A 26,123-nucleotide genomic window follows, 5' to 3' on the forward strand; every position below is an offset into this window, starting at 1 on the left:
TCCCCTTACCCCCTTTCTCCCCCACTTTTTATCCGCTCACTAAAACCCCTCAACCCTTCCTCATCCTTACTCTACTGCTCTTCACCTTCTTCTCCTCTCTGCCCACCTCCTCTTCCCCAAACCCCCTCCAACTCTCCCTGCCATTCAGTACCCTCCTCACTCACTCCTCCCTATCCTTCACAGCACCTCTCCCTCTCTTACATTCCCCTACACCCCTCCATGCCTTCTCTAGCCTCCCTTCCCCCGCTACTCACCTTCCCCTCCCAGTCTCCCATCACAATTCTCTCCTTTGCTCTCTTCCCTCCCTTCCCTTCCCCAATCACTCGTCAGCCCCTCCCCATCTCCAACCACGTGTCGTATTTCACTGCGCTCCCTCAATCCATCCTTCCTCCCTCCTTGCCCTCTTCCCCACCATCCTGCTGAACTATAGTGGGCGGCACGGTGGCACGGTGGTTAGCACTGCTGCCTCACAGCGCCTGAGATCCGGGTTCAATTCCCGACTCAGGCGACTGACTGTGTGGAGTTTGCACGTTCTCCCCGTGTCTGCGTGGGTTTCCTCCGGGTGCTCCGGTTTCCTCCCACAGTCCAAAGATGTGCTGGTCAGGTGAATTGGCCATGCTAAATTGCCCGTAGTGTTAGGTAAAGGGGTAAATGTAGGGGTATGGGTGGGTTGCGCTTCGGCGGGTCGGTGTGGACTTGTTGGGCCGAAGGGCCTGTTTCCACACTGTACGTAATCTAATCTATCCGGCCCTCTCCTCAAGCATTCCACACTCTGCCCCAATCCCTGTCTTTTTCTCCCAATGCCTTCCTCTCCTCTTGATTAAACCTCCTTCCCATTCCCTATTCCCACAAATTCCTCACATCACTATGACTCCCTTCTTGTCCTCCCTGTTGCTGTTTCCTCTTTATACACCCTCCATCACCTGTCCTCTTTGCCTCTCTATCCCATGTGCCCCTCTCCCATTCACCTATACGTTCGTCCCCAATCTATCTCCACCCCCTTCCATGCTCCTCCCCACCTCTAATGACCTCCCCATTCTCTAACTCCCTGCCCATCCCCACTTTCTACAGTATCTCTAACAACTCCTTCCCTTCCCCATCCAATTCTCTATACCCACAACCTTCACAATTTTCTCTGTAGCCCAGTTCTCTATCGTTCCTTCCCTATCTCCCCTTCCTTGTCCACAATTTGTCCCCATTTCTCTATCACCATTTTCCACTTTCTCTATTCCCATCTTACTCCATCGCTTATCCACCCCACTCCTTCGCTCTCACCCTTGCCCTACCTCCACTTCTGTCGCCATCTTTTCCCTTCTCTACAACCACTTATTGCATCCCCCTTTTCTGTCCTCATCTATTCCCCTTCTCTATACCCCCTTATCCCATTTCCCCCTTCTCTAGTCCCAATTTTCCTCTTGTTTCTCCATTCCCCCTTCCCAATTTCCTCCATTTCTCTATTCCCTTGTCCCCCCATATCTCTAATTTCCCTTCCCAATTACCCCCATTTCTATATTCCCACTTCTCAGCTTTCCCCGTTCTCAATTACTCCCTTCCCAATATCCCCCATTTGTCTATTCCGCCATCCCAATTTCTTCCATTTCAATTTCCCCTATTTCTCTATTGTCACTTCCCAATGTCCTCCGTTTCTTGATTCCCCCTTCTCAATATCCCTCATTTATCTTCCCCTTCCCCATTACCCCATTTCTCTATTCCCTTTCCCAATTTGCCCATTTCTCTATTTCCCTAGTCAATTCTCCCTTCCCAATTTTTCCTGTTTCTCTACTCCCCCCTTTCCAATTTCACCTTTCCTTATCCCAATTTATCTCATTCCAATTCCCCCTTTTCTCTATTCCTCCTTCCCAATTTCCTCTCTCCCACTTCCCAATTAACCACATCACTGTATTGAATTTCCCCATTTCTCTATTTCCCCTTCCCATTTCTATGATCCCCCTTCCCCGATTTCCCCCATTACTCTAGTCCCCTTCTCAATTTCACATTTCTCTATTCCGCATCCCAATTTCCCCATTTCTCTATTCCTCCTTCCCAATTTCCCCTTTCCATTTTCCCATTTCTCTACTCCTTCCCAATTTCCCCTTTCCCACTTCCCAGTTAACCCCATTGCTCTATTGCCACTTCCCACTTCTTTACTCCCCTTCTCATTTTCCAGATTCTGTTATCCCATCTCAATTTCCCTTGTTCTCTATTCCCGCTTCCCAATTTCCCCATTTTTTAGCCTCCGTCCCAATTTCCCCCATTTCTCTATTTCCCCATTCCAATTTCCCCCATTTCTCAATAAGACCATTTCTCTACTCCCGTCCCAATTTCCCCATTTTTCAATTCCCCCATCCTAATTTCCCCCATTTCTCAATTCCCCCTCCCAAATTCCATTGTTTCTGTATTCCCCCTTTCGAATTTCCCATTTCTCTATTCCCCCATCCCAATACCCATTTCTCTATTTCCCCCTCTCAAATTCCCTTGTTTCTGTTTTCCCCCTTCCAAATTTCACCCATTTCTCTATTTCCATCCCCATTTCCCCCCTTTTTCTATACCCCATTCCCAAATCCCCCTTCGCAATTTCCCTTATTTCTCTATTCCTCCTGCCGAATTTCCCCCAATTTCTCTATTCCCCTACCGAATTTCTCCCATTTATCTATTCCCCCCGCCCAATTCCCCCCTTTTCTCTATCCCCCTGCCAATTCCTCCCTTTTCTCTATCCCCTACCATGCTAACCTTTGGCCCTCTATAGCCCATCCCCTCTCCATCCTGCAATCCTTTCTCTGTACCACAGCCCACTCTGATGACACCCATCCCCTGTCCACGATGCCAACACACTCCTCAGGCCATTTGAGGGGAAGATGAAGGGCATCAGAGGGGTTGGGAGTATCTCATAGTAGGGGTAACATGCTGGATACGGAATCCTCACAGGAATGGGGCATCAGAGTGAAGGTGATGGGGCATCTGAGTAAATGTGGATGGGGCATCGGATCCTCCCCCTCCCCAAATGTGACACCTACTTTATGACACAAACCACTTTGCAGATCCATATGACCACATTCCACTCTTTGTGAGTGTGGGGGTCATGGAATTTGTGACCCCCACATTCCATGACACTCTCTTCTCTCTGTGACTCCCTCCCTTCTCTTTGGTCATTCCCCTCCAAGTGGCTCTCAAATTAGATTACTTACAGTGTGGAAACAGGCCCTTCGGCCCAACAAGTCCACACCGACCCGCCGAAGCGCAACTCACCCATACCCCTACATGTACCTAACACTACGGGCAATTTAGCATGGCCAATTCACCTGACCCGCACATCTTTGGACTGTGGGAGGAAACCAGAGCACCACGCAGACACGGAGAAAATGTGCAAACTCCACACAGTCAGTCGCCTGAGGTGGGGATCGAACCCGGGTCTCAGGCGCTGTGAGGCAGCAGTGCTAACCGCTGTGCCACCGTGCCTCCTTGTCTATCTGACTCCCCTCTTCTATGTGACCATCCCCCTATCTGTGTGGCTCTCCCCATCTCCTTGTGAGTCCTCTTTGAGCCTCCTCTCACCATGTGACTTCTGTATATATATCTCTCTCATCCCCTACGACCACTCCATCCATTTGAAAACCCCTCATATTACTGTTGTGTGAGCTTCACCCCCCTCACGTTGCACTCTCTAGTGACCGCCCCCCCCTGTATACCCCCCAGAACTCTCTCCCCCCCCACTTGAACTTCCCTCTGTGATCTTCCCCCATCTCTCGATATATAACTCCTTATTATGACTCCACCTCCCAGCTTCCCCCCCCCTATGTACATATCGCCTCATGTCGATGGATGCCCCTCTTTGAACGCGCGTGTGGGAGACAGAGAGATAGACCCCGCCCCATTGTCCTCCCTGTGGGCCCTCCTTTTGTGACGCACCTCTTCCCTCGGTGAGTGTCCCGGCTGTTGACCTTAGTCCCCGGAAACGGTTTTGACGGAAATCGGTGATGTCACAGTGGCGGTTGCGGACCTGGTGACGACGTTTTTTTTTGGTGGTGGGGGGAAGGGGTGGAAGAAAAAAAAAGTGCGAGATCGGGCCCGTCTGCTGGGCCCTGACGGCACAGAGAGAGCGCGAGAGCGAGAGCGAGAGGCCCCGGTAAGTGACCGACCGACCGAGTGGAGGCGGCCTGTACTCGGTGGTGGTGTTGTTGTTGTTCGACAGCGGAGTTATCGCTGCGACCCGATCCGCTCTCAGTCAGACCGGCCTCCGTCCTCTCTCCCGGGGGTGGGGAGGGGGAGAGAGGACGGCCAAGGCCATGGGCTGCTGGTTGATTAAGGGGGAGGGTAATGGTGGGTGGGCGGGTGGAAGGTGTTATTGAGACTGAGGAGCTTTCCTTGTAATTTCTCTCCCTCCTCCTCCTCCTCCTCCCCCCCCTTCCCCCTCCCCCATATTTGGGTCATCGGCGACTCGAGGTCAAAGGGGTCAAGTATCTTCGATTCTTTTGTAAACGTCTCCAACGCATCTTCCCTGAATGTGAGGTAAAATGTTACCGTTTTGCTGCTTGCTTCCCCTGAAGGAGAAGGGTGAATGTCAGATAACGAAGGTTTGTTGACAGTGACTTCCTGTGTTGCGGATCCTGCCTGGAGAGCACTCTTGTACACTTCCATAATCATAGGTTTGTTCACCAACAAAAACAACCATAAAAGAGAGAAATTGCTGGAAAAGCTCATCAGATCAGCTGGAGAAGAATCAGAGTTGACATTCGTTAATGTCCTGAGAAGTACAACATAAAACAAGAAGCAAGCATCACAACTGGTGGAGAAAAACATTTTTACGAAGGGTGTACGAACGCAAGGAAAGGTTGAACAGTTTTTTAAATCTTCCAGGTTACATGAAATAAACTTTGCCACTTTACACACCCTTGAGAAATTTAGTTGAGCGGTCCCCTATATGTTTATAAGAAAGGCAATGTGGAGTTTTATTTCAAATACTTGAGTAAGACACAGTAGGAGAAAGTGAGGACTGCAGATGCTGGGGATCAGAGCTGAAAATGTGTCGCTGGAAAAGCGCAGCAGGTCAGGCAGCATCCAAGGAGCAGGAGAGTCGACATTTTGGGCATGAGCCCTTCTTCAGGAATGAGGAAAGTGTGCCCAGAAGACTAACATAAAAGGTAGGGAGGGGGGACTTGGGGGAGGGGCATTGGAAATGTGTTAGGTGGAAGGAGGTTAAGGTGAGGGGATAGGCCGGGGTGGGGGCGGAGAGGTCAGGAAGAAGATTGCAGGTTAGGAAGGTGATGCTCAGTTCAAGGGTTGGGACTGAGACAAGGTGGGGGAGGGGAAATGAGGAAACTGGAGAAATCTGAGTTCATCCCTTGTGGCTGCAGGGTTCCTAGGCGGAAGATGAGGCGCTCTTCCTCCAGCCGTCGTGTTGCTATGGTCTGGCAATGGAGGAGTCCAAGGACCTGCATGTCCTTGGTGGAGTGGGAGGGGGAGTTGAAGTGTTGAGCCACAGGTTGGTTGGGTTGGTTGGTCCGGGTGTCCCAGAGGTGTTCCCTGAAATGTTCCGCAAGTAGGCAGCCTGTCTCTCCAATACAGAGGAGGCCACATCGGATGCAGCGGATGCAGTAAATGATGTGTGTGGAGGTGCAGGTGGATTTGTGGCGGATATGGAAGGATCCCTTGGGGCCTTGGAGGAAATTAAGGGGGGAGGTGTCGGGAGTGGAGGTTGGGTTGGTGGGGGGTGTGGACCTGACAGTCACGGAGGGAGTGGTCTTTTCGGAACGCTGATAGGGGAGGGAAATATATCCCTGGTGATGGGGTCCGTTTGGAGGTGGAGGAAATGGCGACGGACGATACGATGTGTATGGAGGTTGATGGGGTGTAGGTGAGGACCAGTGGGATTCTGTCCTGGTGGCGTTTGGAGGGGTGGGGCTCAAGGGCGGAGGAGCGGGAAGTGGAGGAGATGCGGTGGAGAGCATTGTTGACCACGTCTGGGGGGAAATTGCGGTCTTTGAAGAAGGAGGCCATCTGGGTTGTTCGGTATTGGAACTGGTCCTCCTGGGAGCAGATGCGGTGGAGACAAAGGAATTGGGTATATGGGATGGCATTTTTACAGGGGCAGGGTGGGAGGAGGTGTAGTCTAGGTAGCTGTGGGAGTCGTTTGGTTTATGGTAAATGTCCGTGTTGATTCGGTTGCCCGAGATAGAAATGGAGAGGTCTAGGAAGGGGAGGGAGGAGTCTGAGACTGTCCAGGTGAATTTGAGGTCGGGGTGGAAGGTGTTGATAAAGTGGATGAACTGTTCAACCTCCTCGTGGGAGCACGAGGTAGCACTGATACAGTCATCGATGTAGCGGAGGAAAAGGTGCGGGGTGGTGCCAGTGTAGCTGCGGAAGATGGACTGTTCCACATGTCATACGAAGACAAAGTAGGAGGCATGTTGATTAATTAAAGAACAGGTATTTTGACATTTCCTCTCAAGTATGTTAGATTAGATTAGATTCTCTACAGTGTGGAAACAGGCCCTTTGGCCCAACATGTCCACACCGACCCTCTGACCCAGACCCATTTCCCTCTGACTAATGCACCTAACACTGTGGGCAATTTAGCATGGCCAATTCACCTAACCTGCACATCTTTGGAATGTGGGAGAAAACCCATGCAGACACTTGGAGAATGTGTAAACTCCACACAGACAGTCGCTGAGGCTGGAATCAAACCTGGAACCCTGGTGCTGTGAGGCAGCAGTGCTAACCACTGAACCATTGAGCTGCCAGAGGAAGTGGTCAAAGCTGATACAATTGCAACATGTAAAAGACATTTGGACAAGTACATGGATAAGAAAAGTTGAGAGGGATATGAGCCAAACACAGGCAAATGGGACTAGTTCAGTTTGGGAAAAGTGATTGGCATGGACAAGGTGGACCGAAGGGTCTGTTTCAGTGCTGTATACCTCTCTGACTCTAAAAGGGCTCATTGTTCTGCTCCAGTTGCTTGTCTGTTGGGCAGTCACAAGTACTGGCTGTGGTGTTTATTGTTGTGGTTACAGAAGCAAGAACCCCTGTTTACAGTAGCTGCCTGTTGTGCTTATTGGTGGGTATTTTTGGTTTTAAAATTTTCTTATGGGGACACACTAAAATAAGACTAAATTCACTTTGTAATGAATTTATTAGTGCAAGTGTGAAACAAAATGACTAAAGATTTTTGGAATAATGTGATTCAATTTATCTATTGGTTTGTCTTTGTTGGCATGGTACAATGTGGATACAGCTTTTTCTACATCAAAATAAATGCTTTTTCTTCACACTTCAAATATTTGCCGATCTAAGTTTTCAAGATAACTATAATAATAGCTTCCATCATCCTTTAGCATCTTGCCCCTGTCAAGGTTTTACATATTTCAATGAGATCACCTTTTATTTTAACCTTGAGAGTGTAGGCCCATTTTCAGCAGTCTATCTTCCTACATCAGCCCTCATTCCAGGCAGCAATCCAGTGAACCTTTGTATGTCTGCTAAGTCAAGTATATCTATCCTTGGTGAGAATATGTAAGTGTTGTTGAATACATGTGTCTCTTACTTGCTACAAGACTTTTCAACACGTATAATCCTTGCAGTATTGGCTCATGTGACCTCTACTTTCCTAATTGCTTGATTTACCTGTGTGTTAGTTTTCGTAGGTTGTTTAAATGTGTACAAGTATTCTGGGTGCCATCCTTTGTTCATCTCTCACTGTGTTTTGAAATTACTTTTGTTGTCTGTTCTTCAGACCAAAGTGAATAAGTTCACATTATAGATCAGTACAATCTGTGTAGTTCTTCTTTGTTGTGTCCCAGTGGGTCTTTTGCATTTAGCTTAAGTTTGTGTATTGGAAACAGATCCTCCTTGTGTATTCTGAATTTTTCAGGATTCTGAACACCCTCATCAAATCTGACCTTGAGTGTATTTGCTCAAGGAATTAAACTTAATTTCTCCAAATAAAGGAAGACTTACATACCTGGTTCCATTCCAATAAACAATGAATGGAAGAGCCTTGGGAAAAGTTGATGGGCAGAGAGATCTGGGAGTGCAGATCCATTGTACCCTGAAGGTTGCGGCACAGGTGGATAGAATGGTCAAGAAGGCATATAGTATGCTTGCCTTCATTGGACGGGGTATTGAGTATAAGAGCTGGCAAGTCATGTTAAAATTGTACACAACATTGGTTCGGTCGCATTTAGAATACTGTGTACAGTTCTGATCGCCACATTACCAAAAGGATGTGGACGATTTGGAGAGGATGCAGAGACGTTTTACGAGGATGTTGCCTGGTATGGAAGGTGTTAGCTGTGAAGAAAGGTTGAGTAGGTTTGGTTTATTTTCATTAGGAACAAGGAGATTGAGAGGGGACCTGATTGAGGTTTACAAAATCACGTAGACAGGGTGGATACAGACAAACTTTTTTTCCCAGGGTGAAGGATTCAGTAACGAGAGGTCACGCTTTCAAGGTGAGAGATGGAAAGTTTAAGGGGGAATACTCGCGGCAAGTACTTGACTCAGAGGGTGGTGGGCATTTGGGCCACGTTGCAAGCAGAGGTGGTAGAGGCAGGCATTTAATTTAATTTAATTTATTTATTAATTAATTTAAGATGCGTCTGGATAAATGCATGAGTAGGTGGGGAATAGAGGGATACAGATGCTTAGGAATTGACCGACAGGTTTAGACATTATATTTTAATCGGCTTCTGCTTGGAGGGCCGAAGGGCCTGTTCCTGGGCTGTAAATTTTCTTTGTTCTTCTTTGTTTAAATCTCCTTTTGTATCCTTTCTAAATGATTTCACAGCTTTCCTGAGTGTGGTGCCTAGAATAAATTGGTGTGATCCCAACTACAGCATTACAAACATTTTAATATGGCTTTCGAAAGAGAAAGTGCTGAAAAAACTCAGAATTACTTTTCGAGTTATGTGATTTCATTTGACCTGAAACAATAACTTTGTTTTTCTCTCTCCAAAGATGCTAGCAGACCTGAGTTTTTCTAAACATTTTTTTTTGCTTCAGATTTTCAGCATCTGTGATATTATGCTTTTGTTTGAAATAATGCTTTGCTTTTGTACTCTGCTTCTGTTTGTAGCTCCAATTATGCTGTATGCTTTCTCATAGCCTTTGTAGCTCGTCAAGTTGTGTTCCAAGGCTTGTGTGTGCACTTTCATACCCCTTTGTTCCAGTGCCCCCTTAAAAATTGGATTATTTACTACTTATTCTTCCTACCAAAATGCATCATCTTGTGCTTCTGTGTTCACCTGCTTGTGTCTGTCCATTGTACCAGCTTATGTCCTTTGTTACCATGCTATTCGGTAATGGCTACGTTTGAGTTTTGTGTTACCTCCAGTCACAGAAATTATAGTTTGTGGGTTCAGGCCAGGATGTAAATTTGTAACAAGAAGATTGTCCCAGCACTAATTGATGGGGGATCATCCCTGAATTACTTCCATCCTATCTTAGAAGCAACAGTTTGCACTCTGTCTTCTAACCATTTTCATAATCCATGAAAACACTTTTTTCCTTAAATCCTATGGGCTTCAATCGTGCAATCAAATGCTTTCTGAAATACCTTTTGAAAGTCTAAATAGACACCAACCCATTCCATTATCTACAAAACAACACCACACAGCCTGGAGAAATATTGCCAATATCTGTCCTTGACTGATGGCTTTCTTTTATTCTCTTGTATTTTTCGAAGTGTCCATTAATTCTAATCAAGATTATTCTCTGTACAAGTGTGCCAGGTAATTTTAAGATGCCTACCCAGAGTTAATCTTCCTCCAGGTTTAATCCCCTTTTTTATTTGAATGGTTATAATCCTATGGTCTCACTTGATGAAAAGCGGTTTGGAAGATTGGACAAAATCTCCAGAATATGCACCATCAAACTTCCAGCAACCGAGGCTACTTTCATCTTGACAAAATGACTTTTCTACTTTGAGCATGGCCAGTGTTTGGCATACCACTGTTACTAATTTTTATCCTATCCAGTTATGTAGTACCTCCCTTATTGTGACAACAGCAGGAGTCTTTTCGGTTAAATCCCATGCAAAGTTTTCATTTGAAATTCGGACATGTGGACTCTGCTTATATTATTTTCCAATTTCCCTTGCCTTTCCTTTGACTATTTTGTTTATTTGTTCATAAAATACTTTCAGGTTTTGTATTGTGTTGTTTAGTCTCTCCTTAAAAAAAATTAGAGTACTCTGACCAGAATTTATGAAAGAATTTGCCCAGGTGCCCCACAATGCCAAAACAGTCAAATCAATATAAATACAAGCCGGTACCAATGCAAAACCGTTGCAACTTTATTAGGAACAAACTTACAATAACCTTTAATGCTAGCATTATTATGTCAAATCCCATTTGGCCCCTTAAGATTACAGTACTTCCCAAGTCTCTTGCAGATTCACGCAGTCGCTCTATCCCTGTTTCTGGATCTGCAAAGTTGCTTTCCTCCTCTCTCCCTCTGGACAATCACCTGGTTTCTGTCTCTTGTCATGTTGAACTCTTCAGAAGCCATCAGATAATTCAAGCCCTGTTCCAAGAGAGGTCAACAGGTCATCTCTGTTTTTATACCTTTTATGTATAATTGTATAGTTCTGGCCAAACAGGGCGATAGACTTCATAGTTTGAAACCAAGTCAGTCATTTGGATGGCATTCTACTGATAGTTCCTTTGTGTAGCAGGACCTGCTGCCTTTCTGTCTGGGCCCTCCTTTGTTTAGTATACAGTAGTCTCCCTGTATCCACGAGGGTACGCTCCAGGACCTACTGCGGAAGGCCAAACTCTGGATAGAAGCACACCCATTCTTCTAAATGGGAAATGTACCTTCCAAAACAGCCTCCTGGTTCTGGAACATTCCCTCTATGTTCGGGCCACAGGAAACCGCGGGTAACTAACTGTGGAAAATGATTCAGCAGATACAGGGGGCGCCCTGTGTAAGTTGTTGGGGGTATGTCTCCAGGATAACTGTTGCCTTTTACATTATACTAGTAACACTAGCACCTGGCTGCTGTGTTTGTACTGGTCTGGTGTATGAGTTTTGTGATTCCAGAATTTTACTTGGCCACTATACACAGCATCTCTTGCTGTTATGGTAAAGTTAGCAATCTGTGTTTTGATGACAATGTTGCGATTTAGACTTGAGAGCATGGATGGCATTCTGTTGTGATTGAGTGATGTTTTGCTCCACCTTGTGGGTGTGACTGATGAATCTGGGCATTTACATATTACCTGATGGTTTGAGCATACATGTTAAGCCGAGGGCAGCAGCCTTCCCGTGGGTTCCAAGTCGACCCCTTTGCTCTCTCCTTTGAGGATCACTGTGATGACTGTTCACACTTCAGGTGACCGTACTGCACAACTCTCCCCCCCCCGTCACACTTACACACTCTCTTACTCACTCACAGTTACAAATCACACAACACCAACAGGTTTATTAATTGGAAGCACTAGCTTTCAGAGCGCTGCTCCTTCATCAGGTGGTTGTCACTTTAGTAATACAACCAGTCTGACTCAAGATTGGGACACTGACATACTTTAATGTCACACCTTTTAATGCATTATCTGAGTTGAAATGGCACACTTTTTAAGAAAACCTGAAGTTCTCTTGAGAATGTGACTTAAAAGGAGTTCTGGGATTTACATATTAACAAACCAAATCTAAGACCATTCTAAAAGATGAAAGACTTAATTGAAGTTTGAATATATTTCAGCTGTATTAGACTGTAACCTTTTGCTATAAATTTTGTCTTATGGTTCTGCTCCACAACCATGTGATGAAGAAGCAGCGCTTCGAAACCTAATGCTTCCGAATATAACCTGGTGTTGTGTGATTTTAAACTTTGTCCACCCCAGTCCCAACACTCGCTCCTCCAAATCAAGAATCAGAAGAATCATCTCAGCAATCTAGTGAACAGGAACCACTGAATTGTCTTCCTAATTTTTTCCCTCCACCTTATTTCTTCTGTCTGTGAATGTACATAGGAACCTCGATTATCCGGTAAGATTGCAAGATCCTGATACTTGAATAAACAATGTTGTCCGGCATTTGGTTAACTGACTGAAATGCCTCCTGTTCATGTCCTTCGGATACTCGAGGTTCCTCTGTAATGGGGAGTTTATAAGGGGATGAGAATTTTAATGAGAAGATTTCTATTTGACAGTTTGGAGCTCGAGCTTACTTGGAATAAGTAGTCATTCTTGTTAGGTACAGAAACCAAGCCTCTGCTTTTTGACAACCTGGGTCTAAATTGGGCAATTCTGTGATGTCTCAAAAAACCTTTAGCCTTTTTTATTTTCACTTCTGGAATAACAGGGCTTGATTTCCAATGCATTATCCTACTCAGGCGTGACATTTATTAAAGGATGTCTATTCCAATCCCTTTGACAGGTTGACTCATGTATATCTGGATTGAATTTCAGGCCTTGTAAAACATTAACATTGCACGTGGAAATTGTGCATGTAATTTGGAATCCTGTAGTATGTACGCACTAGATCAACTTGGCAGGCCTCCAAAAATTAATTGTCTTCAGTGGCTGTTGGTTTTGTGGTGGAATGGGCTCCCTCCTGTGCTGAAATTCACTCGTGAAATGGAACGTTTTTCTGTTCATGTTTATAATTGTAGCTGTCTATGTCAATATGTTGTAATATCCCTCAAATGGAAATTCTATTTGATTGTCTTTATCTTCCTATGACACATGTAATCTCCATGGCATAAAGGCTCTATTTTATGCACGCCTTTAAGTGGATATTCACATTTACTCCAATAAAAGTGCAGTATGTTGTATGTTGGCCATAATGTGTTATTTTTGGCTTGTGATAAAACAATGTCACAGGAAACCAATGAATCATTGTGTGGGTGTTTCAAGTATTGGGTCTGTTTTTGATATTTTCGTGGAGAAAGTGGTGCTGGTCACTTCCATGAGCATCTCCAGTTTACTGCCCCAATTGACTTCTGTTAGCCTCATACAAGGTATAATAATACCCACTTGTGACCTGAATTGGATGTTGTATCTTATGCATTTGCTGTTTTGTTTTCACAGATGCACTGAGAGGTAACTTTGTGGGATTGACCTGATAGAAATAGTAAAAAGCTTTTTAAAATAAATAAGTAATAGATTAACAGTCCAAGTGAGAACAATGTTCTTCTTTCAAAATTAGTCCTCTGCACAAAGGAATCTGAATAAAAAGCCAGATACCGGACTCTGATCAATTTATTGCCTTTTCTCAACATTGCAAAATCTGACAATTTGCATTTAGTTTTCATTTCCAGACTGCGGATGACAGATTTGTGTTCTTTCTCTACTTTTGTCTTTATCCTATGTCAATAGGGGTCTCCTTGTTAATTGCTTCTCCATTCAGAGAATTCTTTCAAAAAATATATTTTTAGCAAAGACCTGCTGGACTCAATAAAATTATTCCACTTTGATGACCTATTGGTCCACATGACAAAAGAAATCAAAATTGTTTAGTGGTATCAAAAATAGCATCATTGTTTATTGATGAGTCAATGTACCCTACCCCCCTGCCTTGCTTCTGCAGTTTATTTTTAAGTCGTGCAAAAACACATTGGAAATTAATTAACAACCAAATTCCTTATAAAAATAAAATAAAACAATCATGAAGGATGACGGTTGATATATGTTGTTGGTGTTTGTTTCTGATGACCACAGAAACTAAATAATTACAATATTAACCTGAATTGTGCTCCTAGTAACATGTTGCTGTGTATTATAGAAGTTTTACAGCAGTAATGTTACGAGTGAAAAAAAATGCGTGCACCTTGGATGAATGGAACATAGTATATGACTTTCAGGTAATGGTCAGGCTTGTATTTAAAAGGTTGACCATCTGCTTTTTTTCCCTAAAAATAATTCATTTCTCAAAAGCCTTGACTTTTTAGCTTAAAAAGAACTCTGCCTACTTAGTAACCACTTACTGTTGAATTCAAGCTCACTGTGCTGTAAACCTGCTTGATGGAATAATAGAAAAGCAGTCCATTGAAGGCAGCTGTTCATCTCACCATGTTTGTGCATGCGTTAGTAGGTGATGTCATGGCTGTGGTGCACATTGATAATGTGGTGCACGGGGCAATGTGGTATCAAGAAAGAACAGCAGAGGCAGCTCAGTTTTGAATTGAAGAATCTGAAGAGATCTCGGGTATCAGAGAAAAATTTTAGAGATAGGCAGAATTTCTGTGCACAGCAAACAGTGGCTGGTAGCTGGAGGACAAAATGGCTGTAAGTAATTACAATTTGAAGTCAGAGTCGTAAATCACGAGAATGGACACACTTTTCTCAGAATCTTCACATTGAAACAAGCAAGAAAATTAGGCATTGCAGATTTCAGAGCCATCCAGGATAGCGTACCAGGTTTGTGCAGAGAAACAATTCTGTATTGTGTCACAGACTCTCCTAGCACAACTTCTTGCATTTTAGCAGTTTATAATCAAATCTCAACGAAATAATGGCAACATATTACCCTGTATTGGGAATGTAGGTGAGGATTTCATGAATTTTGATGTCAATCAAATAGTGAGCAAAGTGGCAGACAAAACCATGTTAAGTGAAGACAAATAGTCATAAAAAGTGTAGAATGACTTGTGCTGTCCAGGGGGTGCAAAACTTAAGCTAATGGTGTTATGGGTAAATCATATCAAAGTAGCATCTTTCAGTGATATTTTGGTATGGGTCTAGCAGAAACCATCTTTGAAATGGCAGTTGTGATCTCCAGGCAGTGGGAGAGGATGGATTTCAACATTTGCAAAAATGTTAATAGTGAATAAGTCAATTCCACTTTTTGACTAAATCTTTAGTTATAGAAACTGCTACTTTTAGATAAACATATAGTGTACTAATCTTGCATAGGATATGCAACATAGAAACAGGCCTTTTCAGTCATTCCATTACAGCATTTTATGCTTCACTTGAATCTCCACCTACCTTGCCTAACTCCTATCAGCGTAACCCTCTTTTCCTTTTCCCTTGTGCTTATCTAGACTATGCACTTCAACTATTCTTTATGGAAATGAATTCAATCAAGTTTTATTTCTTTGTGTCTACTTAACCTCTTCCCACATGCGGAAGAATTCTGTTTACTTCACCAAAACTTGGCACAGTTGACAGGTTCAACTTTAGTGACCACTCACCAATGCCCAGTCTCTTTTTCAAGAGCAGAGACCTAACAGGCTATTTCTATTCTGGTTTTTTGGTTATATCCTTGTAAAAATCCTTTCTGCACCCTCTCCAGTGCCTCGATTTTATATTGTGACCAAAATTATAATTGTACTCCATGTATGGTCGAACCATGTTTAAGTTTAGCAATCATACTTTTAGTTCTGTCCCTCTCCATAAGAGCACTAGCCTTTTGTTTGCTTTTAATATGGCTTGTTAATCTGTGTAGCTTTTCTTCATTAATTTGTACATTCAGTGTTTCATTAACATTCACTAGTTACCTGATGATGGAACAGCACTCTGAAAGCTAGTGCTTCCAAATAACCCTGTTGGACTATAACCTGGTGTTGTGATTTTTAACTTTGTTTTAGGAATTGCAAAGTACTTGGTGTACTGCAAAGTTTTCTCTTTGAATTGTTCAGTTCCCTTGTGCTGGCAATCTGTCAAACATGGAACAGCAGAAACAGTAAACAAAAATTGAATTGCACTACATCGTGCATCAACAGTTCAGTCTAGATGAGTTATTTACATCTGACTCAAAGCATTTTTTAATTAATTACAAGCAAATTGGAATCTAGTTCCATTTCCAATCTTCCCACCCCTGCCAATACATATTCAAGCATCTATATAGGTTTGCGCACTCTCGTTTAATGTGGTCAGTTTCGTAAGTACTGGATATTTTGGGTGTCTCACTTGAGTAACCATTATTAGTAAAGGTTCTTCATAGACTGCAGAGCTTCTCATAACAAAGCCTCCTCTTATTATAAAGTGACATCGGCACATGCACCAGATGTCTTAACGTTGATCTTGATTCTAACACTTTCTCTGCCTAACCAGATTCTGATGGCTGTGTGTGATGCCTATTAGTTTACTCAGCACAGGCCAGGAGTTGAAAGACACCACTTTCATATCATAGTGTAAAACACCTGAGCAAACATTTAATGAAGAGTCAACATGTTACTTTCCGTTGTGAAGTAATGCTGCAATTATTACCATTTATTTAAGTCACACTTCTTTTATTAACAAAATTTTATTTGCAGGATCTAAAATTCTTCTTGCATCTCAGCTGTGTTCACTTTACAGACTTACCACTTTGACCTCTGTTAGCCACCTAGTCATATTTTCATCTGAATTTCTGTTCAATATCTGAACTCTTCCCTGCATATGTGAGGTACCTTGGGATATATTGTGTTTGAAATTCTGTGTAACTGTATTACATGCTATTAAAACTAGTTACAGAGGGCAGTTAAGCAACTTGACAATCTGTTTAATTTTACAGAAATTGTGCTGAAGAATGGATGTAATTCAGACACCACTGCCAACAAGTAGCACGATGCAAACATCTAATTTTGCTCATGTCATTTTTCAAAATGTGGCAAAAAGTTATCTCCCTCATGCTCCACTTGAGTGCCATTACATATTGACTCCATACATTAAGCCGCATCAAAAGGACTGGGTTGGCATCTTTAAGGTAAACTTTTTTGGAATGCATGTGACCTTTGTACTTTTTGAGATGTTACATTTATCATTTTAAAGTAAACATCCTGACTTATTATTTCTTCAATAATTGTCAGAACTCTTGCTGAATTGGTTCATCTGTGTATATGAGGCAAAAGATGAATGATTTAGCGATGGAATGGTGCATGCAATTTAGAATTATCAAAAGTTATGGACTTGTTTTTAATGTCTGATTGGAGTGGACACCAACTTTTCATTTAATGGATGGCATTATCCCAACATAGTCACAAAATGTGCCACTCATATTTTGTCTTTCAGGACCTTTAGAATATTACAGCCATTAATTTCCTTAGAATATCTAATAATGCAACACACGTTAATGTAGTTTTTGATTTATTGTTGAAGGTATTAAAGGTTTGAAATGTAAATTAATATTTTCGGAGGAATGGGAGTGGTCTAATTGTTTTTGCCTTAGTATTTGAGCGCACTTTATCCCAGGTAAATCAACTACATTTGAGTCAGGGGTTATGGTTTGCTTTATTGGAGAACATAACACAGCACTTTTGAACATATTCTATTAGCTAGGACTCTATATTGGTTAAAAATTATGTATTTCTTAACTTAGTATTTTTCAAATACTTTTTAAAACAGTACAGACATAAAGATTATAAAGTTTGGAACATTAACAGGAGAAACCAAATGTACAGAAGGAACTGTTCGACTCATTATGCACACAGTCTTTAAAATGGGTCATAATAAATGGAACCAATTTCAATAACTCTGTATAAACATGTTCAGAGTTTGGTTAGAGAACAGAATGATGATGAATCAGGTGCTAAATGGGTAAATGGGATTGAACTTTTCAAACTGACTCTTTGGAACAGTGGCCTTCAGTGGAGAAATAATTAATGGTCAACACCAAGGGAGTAAACTTGGAGAGAAGATTCTGGCTCCTCTTGTATTAATGTCAAATGGGGAAGACCGAAGGTGATTTTCGGTTTATCAAATATGCATTCATGCAACTGCAGTGGAAGAGGTCATTTTGTATAGTTGTTGTTTTGGGGGAAAAAGACTAATTTCTGTCTCTCCATCGAGATCTAGTAGTCTGTATAATGAATTTAACAAATGATTGTTTGAGCTATATGTTTTGTTTGTCACTACCGCTATGTGATGCTTTAAATAGACCTAACATTTCATTTTATAGTCAAAAAGTGTGGCACTGGAAAAGCACAAGGTTAGGCAGCATCCAAGCAGCAGGAGAGTCGACATTTCGGGCATAAACCCTTCATCAGGAATGTGGGGTGGGGGCGGGGCAGGGGGAAGGGGACAGCTAGGAAGGCAATAAGTGGATACAAGTGGGAGATGATGGTGATAAGGTGGAGCGGTTAGGTGGGAAGATGTTCAAGAGGGTGGTGCTAATTTGGGGGGGTTGGATCTGGGATAAGATGGAGAGAGGGGCAATAAGGAAACTGGTGAAATTGACATTGATGCTGTGTGATTAAAGGACCCCTTGGCAGAAGATGAGATGTTCTTCCTCATACGTCCAAATCCTAGCACCTCCAACCACACAACATCAATGTTGATTTCACCAGTTTCCTCCTCTCCCTTCCTCCACCTTATCCCAGATCCAATCCTCCAACTCGGCACCTCCTCCTTGAACTTCTCCAACCTGTCCATCTTCCTTCCCACTTATCCATTCCACCCTCTGCTCAGACCGATCACCACCACCACAGTCCCACTTGCATCCACCTATCTCTCTCCTAGATACCTTTCCCCTCAGCCCTCTTGCCCCACTCCCTACATTCCTGCTGAAGGGTTTATGTCCAAACGTCGACTCTCCTGCTCCTCGGATGCTGCCTGACCTGCTGTGCTTTTCCTGTGCCATGCTTTTTGATTCTGATCTCCAGCATCTGCAGTCCTCACTTTCTTCACTTCATTTTATAGGTTAGTTCATGCCTGCTAATTAATGTTTTGTTGTTTTGCAATCTGATTGATTAGATTAGATTAGATTACTTAATTTAGATTAGATTAGATTACTTACAATGTGGAAACAGGCCCTTCGGCCCAACAAGTCCACACCGACCCACCGAAGCGCAACCCACCCATACCCCTACATTTACCCCTTACCTAACACTATGGGAAATTTAGCATGGCCAATTCACCTGACCCGCACATCTTTGGACTGTGGGAGGAAACCGGAGCAGCCGGAGGAAACCCACGCAGACACGGGGAGAACGTGCAAACTCCACACAGTTAGTCGCCTGAACCCAGGTCCCTGGCACTATGAGGCAGCAGTGCTAGCCACTGTGCCACCATGCCGTGTAAAATTGAAACGAACCAGTTGATCTTGAAGGAATGCTCTGTGCCAAATACCTATTTCTTTATTCTTTCTCCAATTGTACTTAGAACGAGGAATTGAAGAGAGAACAATAACGTTGGTTAAGGAGGTCATAAGATAATACAGTAGATGCCACGTTCTTTTTCTTTTAGTTGCGCTTCTACCAAATAAGTTTTACTGTGTGATTTTATTCTCAATCAGAGCCTATGTTGCCAAAAAAGAATCTAAAATTCTGCAGCAAGTTCCTGGCCTTCAGCTCCACTTGCCATTGCTTAGCAAGGTCCTGACCTAATCATCTTTTACTTTCTTTGCTCTGTCTAATTATATCTTGATTTGCCCTCTCGGAATGAGATCTGGCCCTGAGCAGCTGAATGCCATGACTGTTTTCTCTGGAAAGTTTTTTTTAGAAAATAAAGCTTTGCATGTTCGCAGTCCTTTTTTTCCTAATTTTGTTTTAAAGATCCTTGCTCATACTGAAATATATTTCCATCATTGCTAGTCAGGATTTGTGATTTATGATACTTAGCAGTGATTGTCGGGAGTCATTTCAACTTGGGGAGGTGGATGGTATAATGAAGCTATGATATTTCAGTACCTAAGGCCATTTCCTCTAACAGCAATGAAATGTAGGAATTCTGCTATGTTTTTGCATTCTGATATACTTGTATGGAAACAATGTAATGTAGAGATAGATAATAAGTTTAATTAATTGCCATTACAATGAGTATTTGGTTCTGGGTAATTTATATTTGGCGGCAGCATTGTTCACAATGGATCAGAAAGATTTGTAGCCATTTTGAATACTTTTCTAGATTAAATTCCCAGTGTTGTAATGGAGGAGTACTGGTTTGCAGATTTTGTCATATTTAAGACGCTGTTCATATACTTAGCTGCACATTAAGCTTAAAACACAAGTTGCAGGAAAGTAGGGTTAGCAATCTGGAATAATTCGACAAAGTAGTTCACCACCTTTGCAACTGATAGTTTCAGATCTGGTGATCTACTACTTTATAAATGCATGTATGGAGGCAATTTGAACTCGCTCAAAAGAAATTAAAAATAAAGAGTCAAAGGATGACCATGAAACCATTGCTTGTTGTCACAAAAACCCATCTGGTTCACTTCATGTCCTTTAGAGGTGATGACTGTCTTCCTTGCCTGTTCTGACCTGCGTGTGACTCCAGACCCACAACAACGTTAGCTCTTAACTGCTTTCTTAGGCAGTTATGGATAGCAATAAATGTTGACATGGCCAGTGATGCACATTCTGTGAAAGAATTAAAAAAAACAAATGGATATGTGAGGCGTTGGCACCTTTTTTTCTTATTTGAATTGGTTTAGGTTGTATTGTCACATGTACTGAGGTACAAGAGTACAGTGAGGTACAAAATATTAGTTATAGAAATAAATAATTTTAAAAATTCAGTAACTTTAAGATATTAATTTAAAATGTTAAACATGACGATCCTTTCTTGAACCATGGACCTGCAGATGCTCCAAGCTGGGCTTCCTCAATGACTCTATGGAAGTGGGTACTGCAGATGCTGGAGATTAGACTCAAGATTAGAGTGGTGCTGGAAAAGCACAGCAGGTCCGGCCTTCCTGATGAAGGGCTTTTGCCCGAAATGCTGATCTCCCTACTCCTCGGATGCTGCCTGACCTGCTGTACTTTTCCAGCACCACTCTAATCTTCCTCAGTGACTTGCTCTCCCCTGTGCTGGGCATGTTTTCACCTGGGTTGGGTTAAGACCTGTCAGGCTTCACCACTGCTCACAAGGCTTGAGTCCCAATGCCATCTGAGCGCAAGAGGTAAGTAAGGAAAATAGATAGCAGGAAAAAAAAGCAGCAGGAATGGGCATGCACAGGCTCAGGAGCTCTACTCTGTGGCATCTTGCTCTTGATCCAGTAATTTTATAGGAAGTAGTGGGCAGTAGTTTCATTAACTCCTTGTTGTATTGAAGAATGGTGCAGGACGCATTAAAATGACCAACTAGAATATAGTATTTTACTATTTTATTGATTTGAAGTGTTGTTTCAAGGGTTTAATGGAGTCTGTTACATTTATAGTTGGAGTGAGGAAGGAGGTTCCTTCTTGAAATCTAATCTTCTCCACTTATTGAATGGAATGACTCCTTCTAACAGGAAGTCAATGTTACACAAGTTGTGGCATTTTAGATCTGTTATGAACCTGGGGAATATGAGCTTGAGCTTTTCAAGAAAGATCATACAGACTTGAATATGAGTGAATTGTTAAGCCAATATTTTCAGGAACATGAAGAGGAAAACAGCTGTAAGAATAGAATTTTAGCAGATTTTGGTTTCAAAGATATTTAAGACTTCAATTATGATCATGCAGACCACTCTTCACAAACGAGTTTGTTTAATCTATGAAACAAATTGACACACTTTACATGAATTAAATGAACGTGGACTTGAGTTGAAATTAGCTCACCATTTAATTAATAAATGTTTCAGTGAAGTTCAATATTTTGCAAAAAATTATTTCACTTACGGAAATCAGTCCAAAATGGTTTTATGTAGGGTGGAGGAGTTCAAAACTAGAGGGCATAGGTTTAAGGTGAGAGGGGAAAGATTTAAAAAGTGCCTGAATGGTAACATTTTCACACAGACTGGTGAATGTCTGGAATGAGTTGCCAGTGGAAATGGTGGAGGCAGATACAATTAGAACATTTTTAAAAGGCATCTGGGTGGGTATATAAATAGGAAGGGTTCAGAGACATATGGGCCAAATGTTGGCAAATGCGACTAGCTCAGGTAGGAATGCCTGGTCAGCATGGACACGTTGGACTGAAGGGTCTGTTTCAATGCTGTGACTCAGTGACTCAATGTTCCATTGTTTTTGCAAAATGCATAATTGTCTAGCGAAACATTAAGTTTATCCGAATTAGTAATGAACGACAAATGCAATGGTAAGCTGTATCTAAAATATTTATCTTGTTTTACTGTTCAAGCCTGTGTTTGGTGTGACGCTGATCAAACAGAGCCATTCATGTTCGACTATTGTCAAATAATAAACTGGAAAGATATGAGTAGTTCTTTGCAACTGAAATTCTAATGAATCATACAGGCCAACAACAAACATTGGATGTTCACTTCAAGTCCATTTGTTTGTCGCACAATCTTAGAAATAATTGATAGGTAAAGGATAATTTTGTATGAATAATTCCTTGTATTTGGGCTGGCAATGTTACCTCATGTCAGATGAGGAGACAGAAGCATCAAGTTCTGTAAATTAATCAAGTAATCAATGGTATTATGAAGACTTTATTTAAAGTAGTGCTTTCTGAATTTTCTTCTCTACACTGGAAATGTTTTACCAAAAAGCAAACGCCTTGAAAGACAAATTTTTAATGAGGATAATTATTGCAAATAATATATTATTTTATTGTGTTGAACTTGGGAGGAAAACCTGTTCAGTCTCTTGGGAGGTCAAAAGACCCCATCTATTGATTTGCACCATCTTAAAATTTTTCAAAAACTTTTGAGATGAATCATCAAAATGCAGCAACTTTTTTTGGAAGCAATAACTGACTCAGTTATTAGGTCATAGAAACTCTGTGGAATATACAAATGAATAGAGTACTTCAAAGCCTGATACGAAGCAGGAGTAGGAGTAGAAGACTGAAACAGTGATGTACTGAAAGCAAGCTGAGAAGCTGCGTTCCGTCTAGCTCTCTCTATTTGAAAGTGATGTGCTCAGTTCTGTAAATGTGCCTTCTGTCAGAGGAAATCATCTGCAACCAAGATCTTTTAAAATGTGGAAATTTGCTCTGTACAACTGCATACAAGAGAACAGTAGAGTTAAGGACTCAAAATGTTCAGACCAGTCAAGGAACAGCTAACTACTTAACTTGCATGGATTCTAAAGTCTGTGTAAGCCTATTACTTTACTCTGTCAACTGACCTTGTTTGTGCGTGGGCGCAGATGATTATATGATCAAAGGAATGATGTCACAGCAAAATCACTTTCAGTAAAATGATCTTGTTTTGTGTTTAGCCTAATGAAACCTGTATGTAACATTTTCATAGCCTCAAAACATAAATAGTGACATGCTTGCAGTATTGGTAAAACACATTCCACTCTTAATTCTAAACCATAAGCCTTTCAAGTTGAATGGGAGAACTGGCAAGTCAATTGCTTCCTCTGCACTTGACAATGACATTTGGGAAAGTGATGTCAAGAGTTTGTGAACATGTACCGCAGAGAGAAATTAAGTATGCTGAGACTTGTAACAGTACCTTTATTATGGGGAAATAATGGTTTGTAGACATTGGCCAAAAGGACTGCGAATGTTCAGTGGGATGAGTAATATCCTAGATATGGAATGAGTAACATCCTACAAAGGCATATACATCATTTACAAATTACACTTGCATCATGTGTTATATTGGAAAATTGGTATCCTATCTAAATATATCAGTGTTGCAATGTCATGATTGATTGAACTAAATTATTTAATTTTTAAATGTTGCTTGTAATTGTTTCTCGCAGTAACAGAAGTTTCTAATGCTGTACTGAAGAATATTAACAAAACTATTTGTTTTTAAATTTTATTTCATTGTGCAGTTTTTACTTCATGCATTTCTTTTGCATGTTTTAATACCTTTATTTTGTTGAATTCTTTAACCTTTGGCTTCATGTTTTTGCCCAGTCCTGCTACTCTACTCGTGGAAGGTAGATTCTATAGTTTGAGCATAGGGAGTTGCACAGACAAATTAGGATGGATTTAAATGAATCAAGGTGTCTTTGGATGTAATCTATTTGTGTTTAAAATTTCCTGATTTCTTTTGCGCTGTTTCAGTCAAATCCGTCCACCTTTGTACAAATATTATAGCCATTAATGAGTCTAAAACTCTGTCAGTATAAATTTGCTCATTTTACTGTGATCTAATTCAAACCTGTCTTTCCACCCTGGGAATATACTCTATACTTGTGTATTTCTCATTACTAAAACCATCGTTGATGACTGTACCTGCATCCTTAAGGCTTTGAAATTCACCTCCTGAATCTTTAAACCTCTTTGTATCCTTTAAAACTCAGCTCCTCAACCAAGCTCTGGTCCTCTCTTTTAATTAGTTTCTACTTTGTTTTGGCCTATGAAGTGCTTCAGAATGGTTTTTAGATTGTGCTGTATGTGGGGGCAGGGACTGCTTTAATATTTGAAGATACACAAAGGACATCGAACTGTGTAACCATCAACAAGCATTCCCACACAATTATGTGGGAATTAAGTGAGAGTCTGCTATGTTAGAAAATTTCACAAAAACAGTTAATACTGGTTTATGATCTAGCTTGGATAAAATAGTTGTCTGCATCGGGAATCAACTATTGTAAAGGTACTAGAAAACTGTTATAAATTTCAAGAATTTTGAGCAAAAAAGATTTAAAACTTACTGTTATGTTTAATTTTTTTTTCATCAGCATCACATTTGTGAGGAATAATGCGATGTCTTTGATTTACCAGAATGTATGTTTTGGTCAAAATCTGTTAAGAATGGTAGATTAGCAGTCACAAAGTTTGAACTCATGATTTGGGAAATGAGTCAAGGCTGTGGTCTGAGGTTTGCAAAAATGAGGAAACTCAGCAGATCTGGTCGTAGCCATAGAGAGAAAAACTGGGTTGATGTTTTTGAATCCAGTGACCACTGCCAGATGTGCTGAGTTCACCCAGTATTGTTTTGATTTCAGATTTTCAGCATCTGCAATTATTTGCTTTATTTTTGTGGCTGATACTGACTGTTCCTACATTGTGTGCTTCGTGAGATTTTGCAGTAGTTTCCAAGTTTAGTGCTGATTTATAGCATTATAATTAATCTAGAAAAGAGTTGAAAGCTATAATAGTGATATGTTTTTTCGATAATTAAATAGTGTCCTGCTTCTGAAGACGTGTGAAATCTGTAGCGCCATCTTGTGACAGTCTTTGTAGGTTATACGACTCAGGAATTGTTTCCCATATTAGTTTTTATTGTACTGGAGTGATTAGCATGAACGTAAAGATTGCTGTCCAAATGACCATTGCGCATGCACCCAGTGATACCTGTTACTGGCAAAAGATTTCCCCAAATCAAAGTTGATCAACAGATTTTGACCAAAACGTATAAATCAAAGGTATAGCATTATTCCTCACGAATGTGATGCTGATTAAAAAAAGGAATTACATGTAGCAGGAAGCTTTAAAATTTTATTTGCTCAAAATTCTTGAAATCTTTAAGTCTTCTAGTAGCTTTAAAATTAATCTGTACATAAATGACTGTCACTGTGTTCGTGTGCAATAATTTTTCACAGTGCATGCAAGGATTATTCTACTGAGGCTAAAGTTCCACGAGAGGGGACAAAGACTAGGAAAGATGGCAAAGGTTGAAGGGGGTGCAAGTTCAGGATGTAATGCTGGCCATTCAGCTGGGTGGCAGCTCATGGTGGACGACAGAGAGATAGCAGTTCTGGACTGAATTTGGACTTGGTAGGATGGATGGACTTAGTGCCTTTGATTTCCCCTTGCTTCTTTGAATGTCCAAGATGATCCTTGAGCACTGCCAACTGGAGTTTCTGTTCCTGTGTGCTCCTTTAACCACCTACTGACTTTATATGTGGAAGTACACTACTGAATGAACTGTTTGTGGCTTAGAATCATTTAATATGCCACAGTTCTAAATGTTTGTAAAATTCGAAGATTAGGTTCGGCACAAGATGCAAATGACAAACTGTGTTCCATCTTTTCGGTTCAGTGCAGCAGCAACTTTTAGACGGTGTTGTGTCCTATAATTGTAGGTCATCAAATTGTCCTGCTAAATATATGAACGTTGTTAAATTATGAGCTTGTTTGTGTCCAAGATTTCTACTTTCATCAAGCTCATAGAGTCAAACCACACAGGTATAGGCCCTTTTTGTCCCAACCAGTCCACGTTGGCCATAATTCCAAACTAAAATATTCGCACTTGCCTGTGCTTGGCTGATATCACAACAAACATTTTTTTCTTCATATACTTGTTCAAATATATTTTAAATGATGTAACTTTACCCACTCCCAACACTTCTTTTTGGATGTTCATTCCATACACAAGCTACTTTGCATAAGAAAATTTGCCCCCATGTCTTTTTTTAAAATCTTTCTCCTACCTTAAAAATTTGACCCCAAATCTTGAAA

General features: G+C 41.5%; 1 protein-coding gene across 3 annotated transcripts in view; it reads left to right on the plus strand.

Annotated features, from left to right (window-relative positions):
- Positions 1 to 3,960: 3,960 nt before the first annotated feature.
- Positions 3,961 to 26,123, plus strand: part of tax1bp1b (Tax1 (human T-cell leukemia virus type I) binding protein 1b) — a 115,242-nt gene continuing 93,079 nt past the window's right edge. For 2 of the 3 annotated variants that reach the window (XM_060824621.1, XM_060824620.1), the window contains exons 1-2: positions 3,962 to 4,123; positions 16,441 to 16,632. In XM_060824621.1, coding sequence (XP_060680604.1) covers positions 16,456 to 16,632 — 177 coding nt within the window. In that variant the 5' untranslated portion in view covers positions 3,962 to 4,123; positions 16,441 to 16,455. Of the gene's footprint in view, positions 4,124 to 16,440; positions 16,633 to 26,123 lie in introns of all 3 variants that reach the window. The other variant, XM_060824619.1, reaches the window with a different exon arrangement.

This window comes from Hemiscyllium ocellatum, chromosome 5 (assembly GCF_020745735.1).
Source record: "Hemiscyllium ocellatum isolate sHemOce1 chromosome 5, sHemOce1.pat.X.cur, whole genome shotgun sequence".
NCBI classification, from domain to species: Eukaryota; Metazoa; Chordata; class Chondrichthyes; order Orectolobiformes; family Hemiscylliidae; genus Hemiscyllium; species Hemiscyllium ocellatum.